The sequence below is a fragment of the Oncorhynchus gorbuscha genome, linkage group LG04 (genome assembly GCF_021184085.1).
Source record: "Oncorhynchus gorbuscha isolate QuinsamMale2020 ecotype Even-year linkage group LG04, OgorEven_v1.0, whole genome shotgun sequence".
Lineage (NCBI taxonomy): Eukaryota > Metazoa > Chordata > Actinopteri > Salmoniformes > Salmonidae > Oncorhynchus > Oncorhynchus gorbuscha.
Window position 1 is genome coordinate 63,559,328 of NC_060176.1, and position 23,145 is coordinate 63,582,472.

Here is a 23,145-nt window from a genome sequence, read left to right on the forward strand (position 1 = left end):
AAACAAATATTTGTATACATTTTAGAATAAGACTAATGTAACAACATTTGGAAAAAGTCAAGGGGTGTGAATACTTTGAGTGCACTGTAGGTAGGGTGTCCTGTAATGTAGGTAGGGTTTCCTGAGAGAGATAGATAGTTGTGTGTGAGACTGCCTGGGGGGGGCTTAATCCCTAACGCATTTCAACACCCTGCTTTGAACTGTGGGAGATTAAAGCCCTGTGGGATTGGTGTCACAGTGAGGGGGGATTTAATTACATCCGTACTAGCCATGAGGGGTGAGTGAGAGATGGTATGGGATGAATACCCCACTCAAAATGCTGTTTTTAAGTAATGACATTCTGGAATGTACCAGCATTCTATTCTAGAGTTCCTGTATGGTCGACAGGCATAGGCTGATCTTTAGAAAGACTATGCATCTACATTACTTCAAGTTGTTCTCCAGGCTGAGTAGAGAGGAAAAGGATTCAGAAATGTTGAGCCAGAGCAACAGTGAATCTGACCTCCCGTCAGGTTGCATTTCATCTTCTTGAAGAGTTGTCTGTCGTTAGTGTGTTCATCTTCATGCTGCCTTTTCCGGCAGATTCCTGTGGAACAAAGTATGGATTCACCTTCAGGAGGGCAGAGACCACCTGAGATCTCTGAGTTTACGCACTAACACATTACATTTACATTTAAGTCATTTAGCAGACGCTCTTATCCAGAGCGACTTACAAGGGTGAACACACACACACACCTTTTTTGTCTGACCCTGAGAGTCTGTGTGAGGGTTTGGTTGGAGGGAGAGGATTCATATTCAGAACCTTATAAAGCTGTCCGAAGGCCAGGAGACGTAGGGCATGCTGAAACACACAGCAGAAACACAGTATGAAACCACATAGAATGAGGGCACAAAACGAGTCAAACACACCCACAACTCCTCTAGGAAAGAGTAATGCTAGAAATACCTACAAGGATGTAATCAACTGATTAATTAAATGTAAATATCAATCAATAGTGTGTATTTACCCCATAAAACTCTAAGTCTAAGTAGGACCCCCCCGGCTTAGACGGGTTCGGGGTTCTACTAAGCTATATTGAATTGTTATAGCAAGGTCATACCAATGATCATTTTTCTATTTGATCAAATTTAAAGATCCCTTGAAGAAAAAAGAAAAAGAAGAATTAGATTAACATTTTAATTTGACCTCACTGCCATTAGCCCATACAAAAGCATTGACTAACAGTTTCACTACATGGAAAAACAGATCTAAAAGGAAGTTTTCTGAAGTGTCTATCCTACATCTGAGAGATAAGACCAGGATTCTTTATTTTATTATTCTGTGTTTTTAACCCCTTATTTTTTATTTGACCTTTACTTATACAGGTTTTTTCTCATTGAGATAACATCTCTTTTCCAATAGAGACCTGGTCCAATAGCAGCAGAGGGAACAACGTTTCAGACAAAACAACTTACATACACTAACAACATTAAACTATAAACACACAAACAGTACAACAAAAACACAAACGTCTTGACTAAAAACAGCTGGCCTAAAAACAATTACACTCTTCTATGATATATACGTCGATCAAGCGTTTAAACTTCACCAACGAAACTAGATCACATTCTAAAATGTTCAGGAGAGAATTCAAGGACCACGGAGCTAAGTAACAAACTATTTCTACCATGACCTGTTCTAATTTTTGGTACTGTTAGAAGCAAATCAGAATGGGATATATATTTATTTACTGACCTGACTAAAAAAAGAATAGAGATAAAATGGCATTTTACCAAATATTGCCTTATAAATCAGTGTTTAAGCCTACACAAGGTCAATGACGACCACTGCATGATACACTGAAGTGCTCTCAGGGTAGTGGCTGAGGCCTGCATATATATATACATATATATGTATATATATAAAATCACTCAAATCTAAAACCGGCAGTAATGTACATCGTACCAGCTCCTTTGTGGCCTCAAATGAAAAAACAGCCTTATGCCGGTAATAAAATACTATTTTCAGCTTGAGCTTCCTTATCAAATTCCCTACATGCACAGTGAAGCTCAGCTCATCATCAACCCACACACCCAAATATTTGTACACTTTAACTTGTTCTATAGTGTGTCCAGACAATGTAGCAATGACATGATTTGTAACATGACTGGCATTTGAAAATACCATGCATTTTGTTTTACCCAAATTTAGAATCAGCTTTAAATAATACAGATTCTGTTGTATGATGTTAAATGCTTTGGGCATTTTCAAAAGCTAAAGATAAACCACTTCCACTTGAATAAAGAACAGTATCATCTGCATAAAAATGAACATCCACTGTTTCAATAAGATCCCCAATTGTGTTTTGGTATACAAAATTAACAACAGTGGGCCCAGATTTACAACCATCCGCCATTACACATTGTGTACGATTTGATAGGTAATTTATAAACCAATCTAGAGAATGACCAGTAATTCCACAACATTTCAACCTTTGCACTAACACAGCATGGTCCACGGTGTCAAAAGCCTTTTGACAAATCAATAAAAGACACACAATATAACTTCTTATCAAGAGCACAGTGGATGTCATTTAAAACCTTCAATGTTACTGAAACAGTGCTGTGGCCAGACCTAAAACCTGATTGCAGTCTATTTAAGATATTGTTTTCTTGGAAGTAGACCTTAAGCTGCCTACTAACCTTTGACAGTATAGACAATTTTGATATGGATGGGTCGATAGTTGTCAAGTAGCGAAGGTTCTCCACCTTTCAGGAGACGCAGTACAAAAGCAGATTTCCATAACTGGTGGATTTCCTTAACATCAAGCGTGAGGTTAAAAATACTTGTTAAGCGGGGTGGCAATGATGTCTGCAGCTAAGTGTAGGAGGCGGGGTCTAGTTCATCAGGACCAGGGGATTTTTTAAAATCTATTTCTTTCAGGGCTTTACACACTTCTGAAACAGAGAAGGATGAAAAGGAGAACCTGGTGAAGGACTGCACAGGGGTGTCAGGTCAATTCCTTTGACCTTTTCAAATAAACTGCCTGCATCTAAAAAATGCTGATTCAAGGCTTTCAGAATGGAGGTTCTCTCAGTTACAATCTGTGTATCGACCAACAATTGTTTGGGAAGCTATGCATCTTTATTGCACTCCAAACCCTACACTACTTGCCAAAATATGGATGGATTATTTAGATTTTGTGAAGTAGATTTCAGGTAGTGGTCTGCTTTCAATTTGTCGTCACTAAACAGTCTCAATATACAGTAGAAGTCAGAAGTTAACATGCACTTACCGGTAGGTTGGAGTCATTAAAACTCGTTTTTCAACCACTCCACAAATTTCTTGTTAACAAAACTATAGTTTTGGCAAGTTGATTAGGACAAGTCATTTTTCCAACAATTGTTTAGACAGATTATTTCACTGTATCACAATTCCAGTGGGTCAGAGGTTTACATACACTAAGTTGACTGTGCCTTTAAACAGCTTGGAAAATTCATTAAAAAGATGCCATAGCTTTAGAAGCTTCTGATAGGCTAATTGATGTCAATTGGAGGTGTACCTGTAGATGTATTTCAAGGCCTACCTTCAAACTCAGTGCCTCTTCGCTTGACAAGATGGGAAAATCAAACAAAAAAATCAGCCAAGACTTCAGGAAAAAAATTGGAGACTTCCACAAGTCTGGTTCATCCTTGGGAGCAATTTCCAAACACCTGAAGGTACCACATTCATCTGTACAAACAATAGTATACAAGTATAAACACCATGGGACCACGCCGCCGTCATACCGCTCAGGAAGGAGACGCTTTTGGAGGAGACAGAAAGTATCTATATCCACAGTAAAAAGAGTCCTATATCGACATAACCTGAAAGGCCGCTCAGCAAGGAAGAAGCCACTGCTCCAAAACCGCCATAAAAAAAGCCAGACTACAGTTTAACTGCACATGGGGACAAAGATTGTATTTTTTGGAGAGATGTCCTCTGGTCTGATGAAACAAAAAATAGAACTGTTTGGCCATAATGACCATCATTATGTTTGGAGGAAAAAAGGGGGATGCTTGCAAACCGAAGAACAACATCCAGACCGTGAAGCACAGGGTGGCAGCATCATGTTGTGAGGGTGCTTTGCTGCAGGAGGGACTGGAGGGAATTGTGAAAAACTGAGTTTAAATGTATTTGGCTAAGGTGTATGTAAACTTCCGACTTCAACTGTATACACAGTCCTCCATAAATTTTGAACTGGTACCAGGGACCTTCAGGCGAGTCGTGAGGCCTGTGGGTGGCTTACTTTTACACAGAGGGGGGGATTTTTAATAAGGTCAATGTCCTTAAGTGATTTTTGGGCATTGGAGAGAATCTTTACATTGGGAGCAGATTCACACTCACAAAAACCTCGACTTACTGCATAGTGCAAGGACGAACAGATTTCCTCCTGCCTGGAGCGAGAAATGGAGAGATCCTCACCTCCCTATACCATCACATTGCATTCTGCTCAGGGCAGTCTAGAAGTGTTTCATGTAGTACGCAGCACAAAGCACTGCTGGCGTGGTGGGAGTGCTTTCCCACGCTCATTAGTGGGCTAATCGTCAATCTCCTCAGCTCCAAGGGGCTGTAGTGGTCGAGTCTGAAGTACTGCAGCAGCACTGATCTAACTATAGACCTGGACTGGGCCTCTGGAGTGGCCGTAGCCGGCTTTAAATTAACCTCATCATCCAATCAACGCTAGGGGGAAGGTAACAACGAGGAGAGCAGTGTCATTTATTTCCTGATGTACAGTTGAAGTCTGAAGTTAACATAGCCAAATACATTTAAACTCAGTTCACAAATCCTGACATTTAATCCAAGTAAATATTCCCTGTCTTGGGTTAGTTAGGATCACCACTTTATTTTAAGAACGTGAAATGTCAGAATAATAGTAGAGAATGATTTATTTCAGCTTTTATTTCTTTCATCACATTCCCAGTGGGTGAAAAGTTATACTCAATTAGTATTTGGTAGCATTGCCTTTCAATTGATTAACTTGGGTCAAATGTTTTGGGTGGCCTTCCACAAGCTTCCCACAATAAATTGGGTGAATTTTGACCCATTCCTCCTGACAGAGCTGGTTTAACTGAGTCAGGTTTGTAGGCCTTCTTGCAAACACGCTTTTTCAATCCTGCCGACAAATTTTCTATAGCATTGAGATCAGGGCTCCAATACCTCGACTTTGTTGTCCTTAAGCCGTTTTGCCACAACTTTGAAAGTATGCCAAGGTATAGGTCATTGTCCATTTGGAAGAACTATTTGCGACCAAGCTTTAACATCCTGACTGATGTCTTGAGATGTTACTTCAATATATCCACAATTTTCCTCACTCATGATGCCATCTATTTTGTGAAGTGCACCAGTCACTCCTGCAGAAAAGCACCACCACAACATGATGCTGCCACCCCCGTGCTTCATGGTTGGGATGGTGTTTGACTTGAAAGCATCCCCCTTTTTCCTCCAAACATAATGATGATCATTATGGCCAAACAGTTCTATTTTTGTTTCATCAGACCAGAGGACATTTCTCCAAAATGTACAATCTTTGTCTCCATGTGCAGTTGCAAACCGTAGTCTGGCTTTTTTATTGCGGTTTTGGAGCAGTGGCTTCTTCGTTGCCGAGTGGCCTTTCAGATTGTGTCGATATAGGACTCGTTTTTTAATGTGGATATAGATAATTTTGTACCCGTTTCCTCCAGCATCTTCACAAATTCCTTCGCTGTTCTGGGATTGATTTGCACTTTTCGCAACAAAGTACATTCATCTCTAGGAGACAGAACGCGTCTCCTTCCTGAGCGGTATGACGGCGGAGTGGTCCCATGGTGTTTATACTTGCGTACTATTGTTTGTACAGATGAACGTGGTACCTTCAGGCATTTGGAAATTGCTCCCAATGATGAACCAGACTTGTGGAGGTCTACAATTTTTTCCAGAGGTCTTGGCTGATTTCTTTTGATTTTCCCATCATGTCAAGCAAAGACACACTGAGTTTAAAGGTAGGCCTTGAAATACATCCACAGGTACACCTCAAATTGACTGAAATGATGTCAATTAGCCTATCAGAAGCTTCTAATGCCATGACATAATTTTCTGAAATTTTCCAAGCTGTTTAAAGGCACAGTCAACTTAGTGTATGTAAACTTCTGACCCACTGGAATTGTGATACAGTTAATTATAAGTAAAATAATCTGTCTGTAAACAACTGTTGGAAATATTAGTTGTGTCATGCACAAAGTAGATGTCCTAACCGACTTGCCAAAACAATGGTTTGTTTACAAGAAATTTGTGGTGGTTGAAAAATTAGTTAATGACTCCAACCTAAGTGTATGTAAACTTCCGACTTTAACTGTATACAAGTCTGACTTTACAGTATTGTAGATGTATTGTTAGGGTGTCTCACCTGTGCGTTTTGAGTGATAGCCTCAGCCTGTTGGCCAGTGATCACTGACAAGGTGTCTGTTGGCTCCCTCTCACAGGGGTCGTGAACTCCCGGCCCATCTGGAACAGCAGTCAAAATCAACATTCAAAAAGCTTCTTACATTGTATGGGCTTACTGGGCTAGTGAACAGGCAAGTAATATTTTTTATTTAACCGGAAAGTCCCAGTTAAATGCAGACCTCTTTCCCAGGAAGGCCTGGATATAAAACCTAGTCCCTGTGGCTAACCTGGGAGGAGGATCCCTGAGGCAATGCACTCCATGACCCTGCGCAGGGCCTCTCCGGGCCCCAGGGGCCGGTTACAGGTGGCAATGGCTTTCTCACAGATCAGCTCCATGGGCTGTGGGGGGGGGTGAGATAACAGATCAGCTCCATGGGCTGTGGTGGGAGGGGGGGGGGGGGGGGGGCAAAGATACATGATGTACTCTGTCACACACAGACACACCTCTCCCTGGACCACTTACCCATCCTTTGAGTGGCTCCCACACAATTAGTCTGTTGCACATGTCTCTGAGAATACGCATGACGATGACACACGACTTCAGATCTGTCACTCTGGACTACATGGGGGACAGACAAGACAATGTAAACAAACTCTATATACCTTCAAAGTCCAGTGATGCTAAAAACAACATGTACAGTCTACCAAAATAATTACTCAATCCTTCAGTCATACAATGGATGTTAGGGGAGAGTGGGGTAAGTTGAGCCAAAGGGGTATGAGCCAGTCTTGTATGTAGGAAACCATACAGAAAATTAGTAATCTGACCAAATATTTAAGAAGAGGTCATCATTTCATGGAGTGAGAAGGAAGAGTACGCATGGAAAAAGTAAGTTAGGTTAAGCAAGTTAGGTTCCCAATAATTATTTTCACCAAGTCAAATTAAATTGTGTTAGCGTTTTCATGATGCTTGCATCTTCGAAATTTATGGATGTTGCATTTATATTCTTGTTCAGTGTAGATTGATCGCTATAAGCTACAATAAAAAGTGCATTCTTGTAGCTGTGTGGGCTAATATACACAATGTAACTCCAAGTCAATCACACTTCTGTGAAATCAAACTGTCCACTTAGGAAGCAACACTGATTGACAATCAATTTCACATGCTGTTGTGCAAATGGAATAGACAACAGGTGGAAATTATAGGCAATTAGCAAGACACCCCCAATAAAGGAGTGGTTCTGCAGGTGGGGACCACAGACCACTTCTCAGTTCCTATGCTTCCTGGCTGATGTTTTGGTCACTTTTGAATGCTGGCAGTGCTTTCACTCTCGTGGTAGCATGAGACGGAGTCTACAACACACACAATTGGCTCAGGTAGTGCAGCTCATCCAGGATGGCACATCAATGCGAGCTGTGGCAAGAAGGTTTGCTGTGTCTCTCAGCGTAGTGTCCAGAGCATGGAGGCGCTACCAGGAGACAGGCCAGTACATCAGGAGACATGGAGGAGGCCGTAGGAGGGCATCAACCCAGCAGCAGGACCGCTACCTCTGCCTTTGTGCCAGGAGGAGCACCTCCAGCAGGCCACAAATGTGCATGTGTCTGCTCAAACGGTCAGAAACAGACTCCATGAGAGTGGTATGAGGGCCCGACATCCACAGGTAGGGGTTGTGCTTACAGCCCAACACCGTGCAGGATGTTTGGCATTTGCCAGAGAACACCAAGATTGGCAAATTCGCCACTGGCGCCCTGTTGGCGGATGCTTGAGTCCAGGTCTGGGAGGAGATTCCTCAGGAGACCATCCGCCACCTCATCAGGACCATGCCCAGGCGTTGTACGGAGGTCATACAGGCACGTGGAGGCCACACACACTACTGAGCCTCATTTTGACTTGTTTTAAGGACATTACATTAAAGTCGTATCAGCCTGTAGTGTGGTTTTCCACTTTAATTTTGAGTGTCCTCCAAATCCAGACCTCCATGGGTTGATAAATTTGATTTCCATTGATTATTTGTGTGATTTTGTTGTCAGCACATTCAACTATGTAAAGAAAAAAATATTTAATAAGAATATTTCATTCATTCAGATCTAGGATGTGTTATTTTAGTGTTCCCTTTATTTTTTTGAGCAGTGTATATTTGTTAGAAAGAATCCCTTGACAAATCATTTCTAAACATAGCCCACTCTCCCCTCAGCCATTTAATGTTTCCTAGATACCTCCCAGGGAGAAAACTGTTCTATCTGAATGAGATATGAATTGAATATCAAACCATGAAATCAGAACAGATGTCCCACCTGGAACCATTTGTTGTGTCTGAGTGTTGCCAGTGCGGCCTGGCACCGCCGCTCGTCCAGCACCTCAAGGTCCCCCACGCCTTCCTCTGGAGAGAGGGACAGGATGAGGACACACATTGTGTTGGCCGAGGGGACCTTCAGAAAGACTGCCACACAGACACGTGTTGCATCTGAAATGGTACCCTATTACCCATGTGGGCGCTGGTCAAAAGTAGAGCACTTTAGGGAATAGGCTGCCATTTAGGATGTATCCACAGACACACAGGCACGTTTAGGGAATAGGCTATCATTTAGGACCGACACACAGGCAAGTAGGGTGGCCGGCTATAAATAGCATCCCACTGATCTGATAGAATGAGTTGAGGGGAAATTTTGAAATTTGAAAGTTAGACTTTTTCCCCCTCCTGCACAGAAGCTGACAGAAGTGTTACAGAGCTGTAACATAAGTAAATGTGAGTGCATGCTTCTGCTGTGGCTCTGCCGGATGGACACTCAAGTCTGGATGCAGATCAGTGGCACTGAGATGGCTTCACCACCAGAATAGTGTGTTGTCGGTTCAGTGCAGGACAACGAAAATGAGAGCATGGCCACATCTCAGGACACACGACAGACTTTTAGATGAGAAGAACGTAAGGGGATCATGTCTGGAGATTAGTTCTGTAACCCCAGGATGTTTAGAGAAGTAGTTGGAAAGCCTTGGAATTGAAATTGTAAAAATGGAATTTAGTCATAATTCAATTCATTTGTAATGTATTGTAGTAGGATGCCATGCTAGTATTTTCTGTCTTGCAGGTTGATCAGATGTTTATGTTTATTAGAAAGTTTCCACACTGGCTTCCTGTGGGATCAACCGTGCCGTGCCATGGTTGGAACAGAGCCGTGGGAGAAAATAGAAAGCAACGGCAGAACATAAACATCAGAGTGAGGACGCCACCCTGGAAAGAAAGTGAAGGCTCGTTTTCTCGGGAGCAACTAGCTAGGAGGAGATTACTCTGGGCCGAGCAAACATACTGCACACCACACTAAAGAACTCAGAGCTTGGTAAGAGAACCTCTCCATCTCCCCCCAAATAATTACCGTGACAAATTGGCAATGGAATTCACATTCAATTACATCTACTGTATATTGGCCTACATCGAGAACCACAAATGACACTGGCTATTTCAAAAAGGTACAAAAACTTAGCCCCCACTCCTCACAATCCAAATGCCTTTTCGGCAGTAATTATATTAGGTCGTACCTCTTATTTTAGAATTAGTAATTGTACTTTTTGAGGGATAATTGACTCCAACCGTTGGGACATATTTTCCTGCAAATATATATATCAATAAGACTAATGAAATTGGACAGTAAGAGACACTTATTTTTAGGTTTTAAATGTTAATTCCTTGCTTGGTTTATTGAGCTGTGGAGAATAGAGGAAGCTGGAAATCAAAATACTTTTCTGATTTCTTTAAAATGGCAAATTCTTGTTCTAAGATAATTGGCTTTTTAATTTAGTGGCCACACTGTCCATTTCAAATGCATGGCTAGTAGCCATGTGCAGTAGTATACTGTATTTACGGAAGGGTTTGTAAGAGCACTGTGTGTGTGGTTTTGCAGATCTTTGCTTTAGAGTCCATTGTGAAAGCTAAACAGGTTGGAAGAGGTGGAGGACTAACAGACAAGCCAATGAGTGACACAGGCCAGAGTCAACCCGTATCACAACACAGGATCATTCCATGTCCCACCTCCTAATATTAGACTGAGGGCCTTCATGGTCTGAGCCAGGGGAGATCTGGGAAATAAAATACAGGCATCTGATAAAGATCTTGGCCCAGAGACTGCAAGGACATAAATAGGACAATAGAGGCACTGAATACACACTAAATCTCAGTCCTTTCAGGATTTCTCAGGGATTTTGTGATATTTTCTGCGGAAATGAGATTGTCCAAGAAACCAGGCAAATGGAACCTCATGAGCCCTTCCTATGCTCTCCACCAGCGGCAGGTCATGAAGAAGCCATCAATCATAAGTACCACATTCCAATAAGACAACACCAATGAGCTCTCCCACACGTCATCAACTTAGATTTTGATTAGTGACCAAAAACCAAAGAAAATTAATACCACTGACTTTACAACATGAATTTATGGGATGTCATTCTGAGCAAATCAACTGCAACGTTAGAGGCCTCAATTATCAATGGGCATAGACCACCAGTCTTCCACAAATAACAAAATATGATGAATATCAGGAGTCAAGAAGGCAGTTGGATACCAGTTTGTCTGTCTTTGGTCAGCTCTGAAATGGACATGGACCAAAATGTCATGGTATACAGTAAACCAGTGAAGAGAAGTACAGTGAACAGAAGAGGGAGCCATGTCTAGGGCTAGACAGAGTGGTTTAAGGGGGAGCCCCTTGTACCCGGGCATCCTGCGCTGGGCCTCGTTGCTAGGCGGGCTCCTAGCCCGGAGCTCCCAGGTTTAATAATCCACAGATGCTGGGCTGGAGTGCTGTGGTAAAATACAGAAATTTGCACATATACTCCCAAACATTCAATGGAGAGAACCGTTTCAGGGCAATGTGCCTTCCTCAGGGTTGAGATGCTACAGTAAAGTACCACAACTAGTTGCGAGGCCAGATGGAACTGTGTAAATGTAATCCTAATTTAAATTCTATGGATAGAATAGTCAGTCAATGTTCCGCTCGGGTTATTCCCCAAAACTAGAGGTTGCCGGGGGACTTGTGCTGGCATATTGTATTGGTTACTTCTTTGCTTGTGCTGTTTGGATTATTTGGAGGCTCAGGACAAAATCTTTCTCTCCTAGAATTTATCTGCTCCAGTATTACACTTAACACTCAATGCAATATTTATGCTGCAACGACCTTTTGTACAGAATGCTGAAAACCTTTTTCAGTCTCCCCCAGGAGGGTTGACACAACAATAGGTGTTACATAATGGCTGCTCTTCATGTCTGACTCACCTTTCATTCATTCCCTTTTTAAAAACCACAGCATAAGCACTCCTCTCACTCTCCAGTTTCCCACTAACTGGATGTTGGGCAAGGAAATAAGCATCCTGACTCTCTGTTGGACAAGAATGATGAGACAGAATGCTGTAGGAGAAACCTGAGCAGAGATGGCTCTTTTTACACTTCGCTGTATCCCAACGAAGATACGCTTCAAGATCTTACTATCGAGACTCTTATCAGATTCATGTCCCTCCCCTTTCTCCCGACCACCTCCAACCCCCTCCCGTCCCTCCCCTTTCTCCCGACCACCTCCAACCCCCTCCCGTCCCTCCCCTTTCTCCCGACCATCTCCAACCCCCTCCCGGCCCTCCCCTTTCTCCCGACCACCTCCAACCCCCTCCCGTCCTTCCCCTTTCTCCCGACCACCTCCAACCCCCTCCCGTCCTTCCCCTTTCTCCCGACCACCTCCAACCCCCTCCCGTCCCTCCCCTTTCTCCCGACCACCTCCAACCCCCTCCCGTCCCTCCCCTTTCTCCCGACCACCTCCAACCCCCTCCCGTCCCTCCCCTTTCTCCCGACCACCTCCAACCCCCTCCCGTCCCTCCCCTTTCTCCCGACCACCTCCAACCCCCTCCCGTCCCTCCCCTTTCTCCCGACAACCTCCAAACCCCTCCCTCCCCTTTCTCCTGACCACCTCCAACCCCCTCCCGTCCCTCCCCTTTCTCCTGACCACCTCCAACCCCCTCCACTACCCTCATTCCTGCAGTCTCCCTCCTCTTTCCTTTGCTCCCCCTCCTCTCCCTCCCTCAACTCTGCCTCGTTAATTTAAGGAGAAGACCACAACGGAAATAAGGGTTAAGGTTTTACTGTGTACATCTTTAAGGAATTCAAGATATGAATGTATGATTTCATCAGACAATTAAAACATAAAACTGTTTCAGCTGGAGACAACAATTACTTTTAAAACTCTAAAAGGTTAAATAAGAGAAAAAACATCTCATGGCAAGGACAAACAGAAGGGGGAATACCTTCTTCTGTGGCAGTGTGTTTTTGTCTCATGGCCAGAGAGGACAGGGTAATCTTCAGGCTGAATTTGGGGTTGTTGGTGTTGACCACCTGGATGGCTGACTCCGACACACTCGGCCGCACCTCATACTTGTCCTCGGTCAGCGTCTGAAAGGGCAACCAACCAGGGTTGAGGCAGATCATAAGCCAGCTGTGGTACGTCCAACATCACACACACACACACACACTATTATATTACTAAAGTTTCAACTTTACAGGCAACATACTAAGAAACTTCCAATTCAATTTCCTATGCATGGCATCTTATTTTGTAGTGATTATGTTCAAAGGGAGAAAGATTCAGGTGTATTATCTAGTCTAGTTCCTGCTAGTTCCTTTGAAGAATGCATCATCGCTCTACTTCTGTGACAACCTCTCTCCACCCCCTGTGCTGTGAAGCCGAAAGGTGCTAATGGAATCGTCCCTTGATGATAACCTTCACAGCAGGCTGGAGCGGTATTTAACTGGCTGACGAGGAGACCATGTACAGTACAGTCAGCTCTGCAATGCACTAGAGACTGCAGTTGTTAGGTCTGCACTATATTACAGAAAGCAATGGTGGTAGGCTCAGATCTGCACAACCTAAAGTACTGGTATTCGAAACTCACATTGGAAAATTGTACATTTTTTAGGATAATGTGCCATCCCATCCATTTTAAAATGTTAGTTAGTTTGCTCATGTAAAATGCTTGAGTGGAAACAGACCAGTAGTTGCACTGGCAGGTTGGTGCTGACAGTGTACAGCAGTAGTTTGGTGGGTTTGTCTCTGCACATCAGGACCAGCTCCAAGTCCATGTCTCCTTTAACCAGGAGGCCTTTAGCCACAAGACCAACACGCATAACCCCACACAGGATCGAAGCATTCTGGGGCCTGGTGAGGATAGAGCAGAGCAGAAAATCAGCCACATAACACTAGTTTCTAAGGATGTCATTGTTTACTAAAAATGTTTTGCTTTCAGACACTCAAAATTAAATTGATGTAGCCCACACATTTTCACCAGAACATAGGTGGCAGTAACACATTTTCACCAGAACATAGGTGGCAGTAACACATTTTCACCAGGAATAGATGGCAGTAACACATTTTCACCAGGAATAGATGGCAGTAACACATTTTCACCAGAACATAGGTGGCAGTAACACATTTTCACCAGGAATAGATGGCAGTAACACATTTTCACCAGGAATAGATGGCAGTAACACATTTTCACCAATAATAGATGGCAGTAACACATTTTCACCAGGAATAGATGGCAGTAACACATTTTCACCAGAACATTACATTTTACATTTAAGTCATTTAGCAGACGCTCTTATCCAGAGCGACTTACAAATTGGACATAGGTGGCAGTAACACATTTTCACCAGAACATAGGTGGCAGTAACACATTTTCACCAGAACATAGATGGCAGTAACACATTTTCACCAGAAAATATATGGCAGTAACACATTTTCACCAGGAATAGATGGCAGTAACACATTTTCACCAGGAATAGATGGCAGTAACACATTTTCACCAGGAATAGGTGGCAGTAACACATTTTCACCAAGAATAGATGGCAGTAACACATTTCACCAGGAATAGATGGCAGTAACACATTTTCACCAGAACATAGGTGGCAGTAACACATTTTCACCAGAACATAGATGGCATTAACACATTTTCACCAGAAAATATATGGCAGTAACACATTTTCACCAGGAATAGATGGCAGTAACACATTTTCACCAGGAATAGATGGCAGTAACACATTTTCACCAGGAATAGGTGGCAGTAACACATTTTCACCAGAACATAGGTGGCAGTAACACATTTTCACCAGAACATAGGTGGCAGTAACACATTTTCACCAGAACATAGATGGCAGTAACACATTTTCACCAGAACATAGGTGGCAGTAACACATTTTCACCAGAAAATATATGGCAGTAACACATTTTCACCAGGAATAGATGGCAGTAACACATTTTCACCAGAACATAGATGGCAGTAACACATTTTCACCAGAACATAGGTGGCAGTAACTGTATCAGTGCCCTGTAAAAACCTACCATGTAGAGTGTCTCAAGCTTTTGCAACATGGGAGAAGAAGACTCACTTTGTGGTGCTGCGGCTACCGGTAGAGTCTTCAACATCCTTGGGGTCGCTGGTGGTGGGGGTCGGGACCTTGCTTTGGGAGGCGTTGAGGTTGTCCATCCAGTCGGATACCTGCTTGAGGGCACATTCCACGGTGGACACCAGCTTCTGGACAGCCTCCAGCTCCTCTGGCGAAGGGTAGATGTTGGCGTGCTTTGCCATGACGTGGCGGTCGTCATTGGCAAACAATCGGATGGACCTCTGAGAGGAAGAAAGAACAAAGTAATTGAGAACATGATCCTTTGTAAAAAAAAGTCTGAAGAAAAACTCCAAATGACTTTGTCAATTACAGTTAGGTGTTTGTTTGCTGAGCCAGACAAGCCATCTTACACTGCATATACTTGACAGTAACACCTCCTAGCAACAGGTGCTGCAGCATATTTCCATTTGTCCTACTTACAAAGCCCATGTTGCCCTATACAATATTAACATTACGAGATATTCGTAGGGATAGCGTGCTTGCCTAGAAATAAGCTGCATCGGCTAATGTGTGCCGATTTGCAAGCCTAACTGTACACAGTAGAGAGCACCATGTGGAGCTTTGAGCCCAAGGTCAGTCTCTCTATTCCTCTCCCCCTCTATTCAATGTTAATGGGCTTTAGTGGCATGGGAAACATACATTGCACTGCCTGACTACATCAGTGTTAACGCTTTACACTCATGAGAATTGGCTTATAGAGAAAGGTCAAAATTATATTCTTACAGAACAAATATTAAAAGCATATGCATAATCATGGTAGCAATTGAAAGGGAAGAGTTTGGTGATTATGGGACAACTATTTGACCAAATTTGAGGACAATAGTTCACGTGACAAGACTGACAAGACTTCTCCTTCAATGTTGTGCTATGTTGACAGTCATTGATCTACAAATAATTTTTCATGCCGAACCACACCAGTGAATATTTGTAGCCTAGTCCAAATGCGCCCTGCTTCCTGTGAGGTAGGTGGCCTGTTCCTGATCTTGTACATCTGCGTCGCTGGCTATTTTTAGGGCCTTCCTCGGACACCGCCTGGTATAGAGGTCCTGGATGGTAGGAAGCTTGGGCCCGGTGATGTACTGGGCCGTACGCACTACCCTCTGTAGTGCCTTGCAGTCGTAGGCCGAGCAGTTTCCATACCAGGTAGTGATGCAACCAGTCAGGATTCTCGATGGTGCAGCTTTAAAACATTGAGTATCTGAGGACCCATGCCAAATCTTTTCAATCTCCTGAGGGGAATTAGGCTTTGTCATGCCCCTCTTCACAAATGTCTTGGTGTATTTGGACCATGATAGTTTGTTGATGTTGTGGACACCAAGGAACTTGAAGCTTTCAACCTGCTCCACTCCCAGCCCCGTCGATGAGAATGGGGGTGTGCTCGGTCCTCCTTTTCCTGTAGTCCACAATCATCTCCTTTGTCTCGATCACGTTGAGGGAGAGGTTGTTGTCCTTGTGTAACGGATGTGAAACGGCTAGCTTGGTTAGCGGTGCATGCTAAATAGCATTTCAATTGGTGACGTCACTTGCTCTGAGACCTTGAAGTAGTAGTTCCCTTTGCTCTGCAAGAGCCATGGCTTTTGTGGAGCGATGGGTGGCGATGCTTCGAGGGTGACTATTGTTGATGTGTGCAGAGGGTCCCTGGTTCGCACTCGGGCGAGGGGACGGTCTAAAGTTCTACTGTTACACCAGCACCACAATGTCAGGTCTCTGACCTCCCTATAGGCTGTCCCATTGTTATCAGTGATCAGGCCTACCACTGTTGTCATCAGCAAACTTAATGATGGTGTTGGAGTCGTGAGTGAACAGGGAGTACAGAAGGGGACTGAGCACACACCGAGGGGCCCCAGTGTTGTTACCTGCCCTTACCACTTGGGGGCGGCCCATCAGGAAGTCCAGGTTCCATGTATTAAACCATAAAGGCCTGATTGTGGAGTGCTCCAGAGATGGGAGAACCTTCCAGAAAGACAACCATCTCCACAGGAACTCTGGAGCTCTGTCAGAGTGGCCATCGGGTTCTTGGTCAGCTCCCTTGACTAAGGCCCTTATCTACCAATTGCTCAGTTTGGCAGGGCAGCCAGCTCTAGAAAGAGTCTTGGTGCTTCCAAAGTTCTTCCATTTAAGAAGGATAGAAGCTACTGTTCTTGGGGACCTTCAATATTGCAGACATTTTTTGGTACCCTTCCCCAGATCTGTGCCTCAACACAATCCTGTCTCTGAGCTCTACGGACAATTCCTTCGACCTCATGGCTTGGTTTTTGCTCTTGACATGCACTGTCAACTGTGACACCTTATACAGTGCCTTGCGAAAGTATTCGGCCCCCTTGAACTTTGCGACCTTTTGCCACATTTCAGGCTTCAAACAAAGATATAAAACTGTATTTTTTGTGAAGAATCAACAACAAGTGGGACACAATCATGAAGTGGAACGACATTTATTGGATATTTCAAACTTTAACAAATCAAAAACTGAAAAATTGGGCGTGCAAAATTATTCAGCCCCTTTACTTTCAGTGCAGCAAACTCTCTCCAGAAGTTCAGTGAGGATCTCTGAATCATCCAATGTTGACCTAAATGACTAATGATGATAAATACAATCCACCTATGTGTAATCAAGTCTCCGTATAAATGCACCTGCACCGTGATAGTCTCAGAGGTCACACCAGGCTGGTCCAAGATACTGTTGTGAAGAAGTTTAAAGCCGGATTTGGATACAAAAAGATTTCCCAATCTTTAAACATCCCAAGGAGCACTGTGCAAGCGATAATATTGAAATGGAAGGAGTATCAGACCACTGCAAATCTACCAAGACCTGGCCGTCCCGCTAAACTTTCAGCTCATACAAGGAGAAGACTGATCAGAGATGCAGCCAAGAGGCCCATGATCACTCTGGATGAACTGCAGAGATCTACAGCTGAGGTGGGAGACTCTGTTCATAGGACAACAATCAGTCGTATATTGCACAAATCTGGCCTTTATGGAAGAGTGGCAAGAAGAAAGCCATTTCTTAAAGATATCCATAAAAAGTGTCGTTTAAAGTTTGCCACAAGCCACCTGGGAGACACACCAAACATGTGGAAGAAGGTGCTCTGGTCAGAGGAAACCAAAATTGAACTTTTTGGCAACAATGCAAAACGTTATGTTTGGCGTAAAAGCAACACAGCTAATCACCCTGAACACACCATCCCCACTGTCAAACATGGTGGTGGCAGCATCATGGTTTGGGCCTGCTTTTCTTCAGCAGGGACAGGGAAGATGGTTAAAATTGATGGGAAGATGAATGGAGCAAAATACAGGACCATTCTGGAAGAAAACCTAATGGAGTCTGCAAAAGACCTGAGACTGGGACAGAGATTTGTCTTCCAACAAGACAATGATCCAAAACATAAAGCAAAATCTACAATAGAATGGTTCAAAAATAAACATATCCAGGTATTAGAATGGCCAAGTCAAAGTCCAGACCTGAATCCAATCGAGAATCTGTGGAAAGAACTGAAAACTGCTGTTCACAAATGCTCTCCACCCAACCTCACTGAGCTTGAGCTGTTTTGCAAGGAGGAATGGGAAAAAATTTCAGTCTCTCGATGTGCAAAACTGATAGAGACATACCCCAAGCGACACACAGCTGTAATCGCAGTAAAAGGTGGCGCTACAAACTATTAACTTAAGGGGGCTGAATAATTTTGCACGACCAATTTTTCAGTTTTTGATTTGTTAAAAAAGTTTGAAATATCCAATAAATGTCATTCCACTTCATGATTGTGTCCCAATACTTATGAAAATAAGGTAACTAATTTTTTTTACACATTTTTTAACATTTCCAACATTTTCTAAAAACCTGTTTTAGCTTTGTCATTATGGGGTAGTGTGTATATTTATGAAGACTTTAAAACACTATCCATTTTAGAATAAGGCTGTAACTTAACAAAATGTGGAAATGCTTTCCAAATGCACTGTGTGTATATATATATTTTTCATTGGCTATGTCATAGCTAATTTGTAAACAATAAAAATGGATACATTACTATCCCAAACACTTAATCTGCAAAAATGACAAGTTAATTAGTGGGTGCTAGTAAATTCAGAACCAAAGTGGGGGGACATAATAACAGATGACATATTGCTGCTGGTGCAAATAGAAAGGAGTCATAAGTGCATTCAGGTGTGTGTTTTCTGTGGCAAGGTTTCTTCACCAAACATTGTGTTCAGAACAACCCAAGGTATGGCGCCATGTCATCTTATAACTGTACATCAAACCTAGTGAACATAAACGTTGACACTGTATATGACATGATTTTATATGGAAATCTGAAGTGCACATTTGGACTCTCTGGCTTGATTCAGAAAGTATTCACACCCCTTGACATTTGACACATTTTGTTGTGTTACAGCCTGAATTTAACATGGAATATATTGCTTCTTTTTTATATCAATGGTCTACATGCACACAATACCCCATAATGTTAGAGGAATTACATTTTGCAAAATTTTTGCAAATGAATAAAAAATGGAAAGCTGGAAAGTCTTGAGTCAATAAGTATTCAACCGTTTGTTATGGCCTAAATAAGTTCAGGAGAAAAAATGTGCTTAACAACTCACATAATAAGTTGAATGGACTCAATCTGTGTGCAATAATAATTTTTGGCATGATTTTTGAATTACTACATCATCTCTGTACCCCACACATACAATTATCTATCTGTAAGGTCCCTCAGTCAACCACTGAATTTCAAACACAGATTCAACCACAAAAAACAGTGAGGTTTTCCAATGCGTCGCAAAGGGCACCTATTGGTAGATGGGTAAAAATTGACAAGCAGACATTGAATACCTCAGAGCATGGTGAAGTAATTATTTACACTATGGATCGTGTATCAATTGAAAGATACAGGCTTCCTTCCTAACTCAGTTGCCGGAGAGGAAGGAAACCGATCAGCCTCATGGGGACTTTAAAACAGTTAAAGTTTAAATAGCCGTGATAGTTTTCTCCTGAGACTGGATCAACATTGTAGTTACTCCACAATACTAACCTAATTGACAGAGTGAAAAGGAAACGCGTACAGAAAAAAACAAAATCTTCCAAAACATGCATCAAGGCACTAAAGTAATAATGCAAAACGTGTGGCAAAGCAATTTACTTTTTTGTCCCGAATACTAAAGTGTAATGTTTGGAGTAATTTCAATACAACACATTACTAAGTACCACTCCTCATATTTTCAACCATAGTGGTGACTGTCATGTTATGGGTTTGCTTGTAATCGTAAAGGACTGAGGATGGAGCAATGATCAACAACCAAATGAGAGAGATTGAAGAATTTTGAAAATAATAAAAATGGGCAAATGTTGCACAATGCAGGTGTGGAAAGCTCTTAGAATGACTTACTTAGAAAGATTGATTCTAACATGTAGTGACTCAGGGGTGTGAATACTTGTATTAAATGAAATACAGAAACATCTCATTTAATACATTTGCCAAAATGTCCCCAAAATGTTTTTCCCATTTTGTTGTTATGGGGTATTGAGTGTAGATTGGTAAGAAGAAAAATAAATATAATTCATTTTGAATTCAGGCTATAAGAAAATGTGGAATAGGTCAAGGGATATGAAAACTTTCTGAAGGCACTGTATGACATCAAAGCAGGTATTTATTATAATCCTCAACGTATCATCTTTCAAAATATATAGAGTCCTCTTAAATTTACAGCATTTTACTCACTCAGACTATTTGTTTTGCAAAAGTTGCCGAATTAGCGGGAGAGATGGGGGCAACTTCTTATCGTGTGCAGCGCTCAATATCAGAACGGCTGTCAGTCAAAACCCATAGAGCGATGTGAAGAGCACAGCCTGAGCGCTGGCGTAATTTATATAATATTCCGGTACAGCTAATGCGTTACTATTGAGGCGCTTATTGGTACCCAAATCTCCAATTTTCAAAGGTGTAAAGGGGCTACTTTTAGCAGCTATTTTAGATTCAGTTTTATTCTTAAAATATACTTTGGTCTTAGTCACTTTAGTAATTTCATTCTTTGGATTTAGTTATTTACCATTAGTTTTAGTCAGTGCATTTTTTTTCCATTAAATAATTTAAATTTACCTCTTACTTGCATCATGTGCACACTCAGCCTATTATTGCCTCATATTCCTTAACTGACAACATTGTAACCAATGCCAGCCAAAATTAACCACAGGCTATAGGATTTAGCTCTGATTTTCTCTACATAATAACCGTCGGAGGTGGGTAAATAACATTGATTTCCTTTTAAAGGGGAGAATATGAGCCTTCCAACAAAGCCAGAAGTATTACTGTACTCCTAATATTTCAGCTAAAAGCATTTGTTTTTCCAATCAGAAAAGGCAACTGCAACATGCAGATAAATGACAGCGCACATGACAAAAATAGAGCTTCCATGTGATCAGAGCAAAAGTGGCATATATGAAAGCAAAGACATTCAAATAAATGATTGTTTCTAATTGAGGTTAGTTTGTTACAATTGAACTGTCCTGACTGTGCAGTCAATTCAAATGAATCAGTTCAAAAGAGACCGAAGTGTCCGGGAGCTGTGTGCGTGTGGGAGAGCCAGATCAACGCAAAAATCCTGTGAAACAGAAAGATGTTATCAGTCAATGAGAGGATTGCATGATATATTCTGCACAGGGATGCCTGCTTATGATTGGACAAAACAGATGAGAGTATCATGTCTACTTGAATGTCCATTAGTCTCACGTGGAATTATCGTCTTGTTAAATTTCATTAAAGTGAAATTAACACTGCAGGGAAAATCACACCTCTACATCAGAGAGAGGGGTGCACATCAACAACCAAAACAAATACATTACACATCACCTCTGTGACCGGTCTTTATGGAACAACTGACATACAGAAACATACACACAGACCCAAAATACATTACACATCACCTCTGTGACCGGTCTTTATGGAACAACTGACATACAGAAACATACACACAGACCCAAAATACATTACACATCACCTCTGTGACCAGTCTTTATGGAACAACTGACATACAGAAACATACACACAGACCCAAAATACATTATAGCCACAGACAAAGATAGCCACCTCAGACATCCTCACACTCAGACAGGCACACCAGAGGCTGATGGGAGGTGCTATATGAGGACGGACACATTGTAATGGCTGGAATGGATTCAATGTTGTTTCCATGTGTTTGGTACCATTCCATTGAATCCATTCCAGTCATTATGAGTTGTCCTCCTATAGCTCCTCCCACCAGCCTCAGACACACACACACACAGACAGAACACTCACCATCTCTAGAGGAGAGGACCACAGACCTCTGGTCTAGAAGTGTGACTGGTTGGGGTCCAGGTCAGGACCAGGTTCCCTTAACTCTGCCTCCTCATGCAGTCAACTCTGACCCTTCAGTTAGCTCGTGTCCCATGTGGCAGAGATACAGGTAAATCAGCACAGCTGTGGAAAAAGCTGTGGGATACAATGATAGGCATTCAGCACACTGTATTGCCTGACGACAAATGGAATTCTTCCGCTGCTCTGTCGTTCTCTACATACTTCAGTCTGAGACTGCAATCACTGAAGTTAGTTGTTGTGATGTCAAAATGAGGAGTATTGTACAAAAAAAAAAAAATTAGCGATTAGATAATCTCTACCCAATGCCGAAATTTCAAAACGGCTCTTTACCCACGTGTGTTCTGGCTCTGGCTCAATCCATCGGTTTCTGGGACCGAACAGAACAGTTAGAATGTGTTTGCGTTTTACAAATCGTCAGAGGGGTACTCCGATACAGGGTAGCAAACGGTGTAGGATCTCGAAATCTAAAACCCAGGATGGCACTGCTCAGGTAGCCTCATTTCCAACTTTTAGAGAAGTGGTTTGTCTGCACTTCACCTTCCTGTCCTCTATTTGGAGAAGGGTATGTGAACCCAGGGAGGTTTGTTTTGGGGTTGTGTTTATTTAGGTCATTTTCACTGCAGTAGACTTTATGAGCTGGGATTTTATGTTGGCAGAGGACTTCTTCCAAATGACATTCTGTCTGCACCATGTTACTGGCCAGGACAGATGAGCGCTCACTGAATAAGGCCTATTTAGCCTACAGCTATCTACTTCAAATGGTGCGTCGCTCAACATTTGATGTATGACGATGTCAATTTCTCACTTAGTAAATCACATTGTTAACATGATTTCAAAGTTATGACTTACGCCAATTCCATAACTAACCTTGGATCACACAGTCCTGGAGTCAGATCGTAAATAACTGGACAAAAAAATATATATTTAAGTGTCAAATATGCACTAGTAGACGAGTCAAATTCCAGGACTACACAAAGTACAC

At 42.3% G+C, this 23,145-nt stretch overlaps 1 protein-coding gene across 1 annotated transcript in view; it reads right to left on the reverse strand.

Annotated features, from left to right (window-relative positions):
- LOC124034466 (spermatid perinuclear RNA-binding protein-like) overlaps window positions 1–23,145 on the reverse strand; it is a 39,452-nt gene that overhangs the window by 11,817 nt on the left and 4,490 nt on the right. The window contains exons 2-11 of the mRNA XM_046347708.1: window positions 22,104–22,277; window positions 14,797–15,035; window positions 13,402–13,567; window positions 12,660–12,804; window positions 8,678–8,763; window positions 6,906–7,001; window positions 6,670–6,781; window positions 6,405–6,502; window positions 736–841; window positions 503–586 (exon numbers count right to left, since the gene is read on the reverse strand). Of these exons, the coding sequence (XP_046203664.1) occupies window positions 503–586; window positions 736–841; window positions 6,405–6,502; window positions 6,670–6,781; window positions 6,906–7,001; window positions 8,678–8,763; window positions 12,660–12,804; window positions 13,402–13,567; window positions 14,797–15,035; window positions 22,104–22,106 (1,135 nt within the window). The 5' untranslated portion in view covers window positions 22,107–22,277. The remainder of the gene's footprint in view (window positions 1–502; window positions 587–735; window positions 842–6,404; window positions 6,503–6,669; window positions 6,782–6,905; window positions 7,002–8,677; window positions 8,764–12,659; window positions 12,805–13,401; window positions 13,568–14,796; window positions 15,036–22,103; window positions 22,278–23,145) is intronic.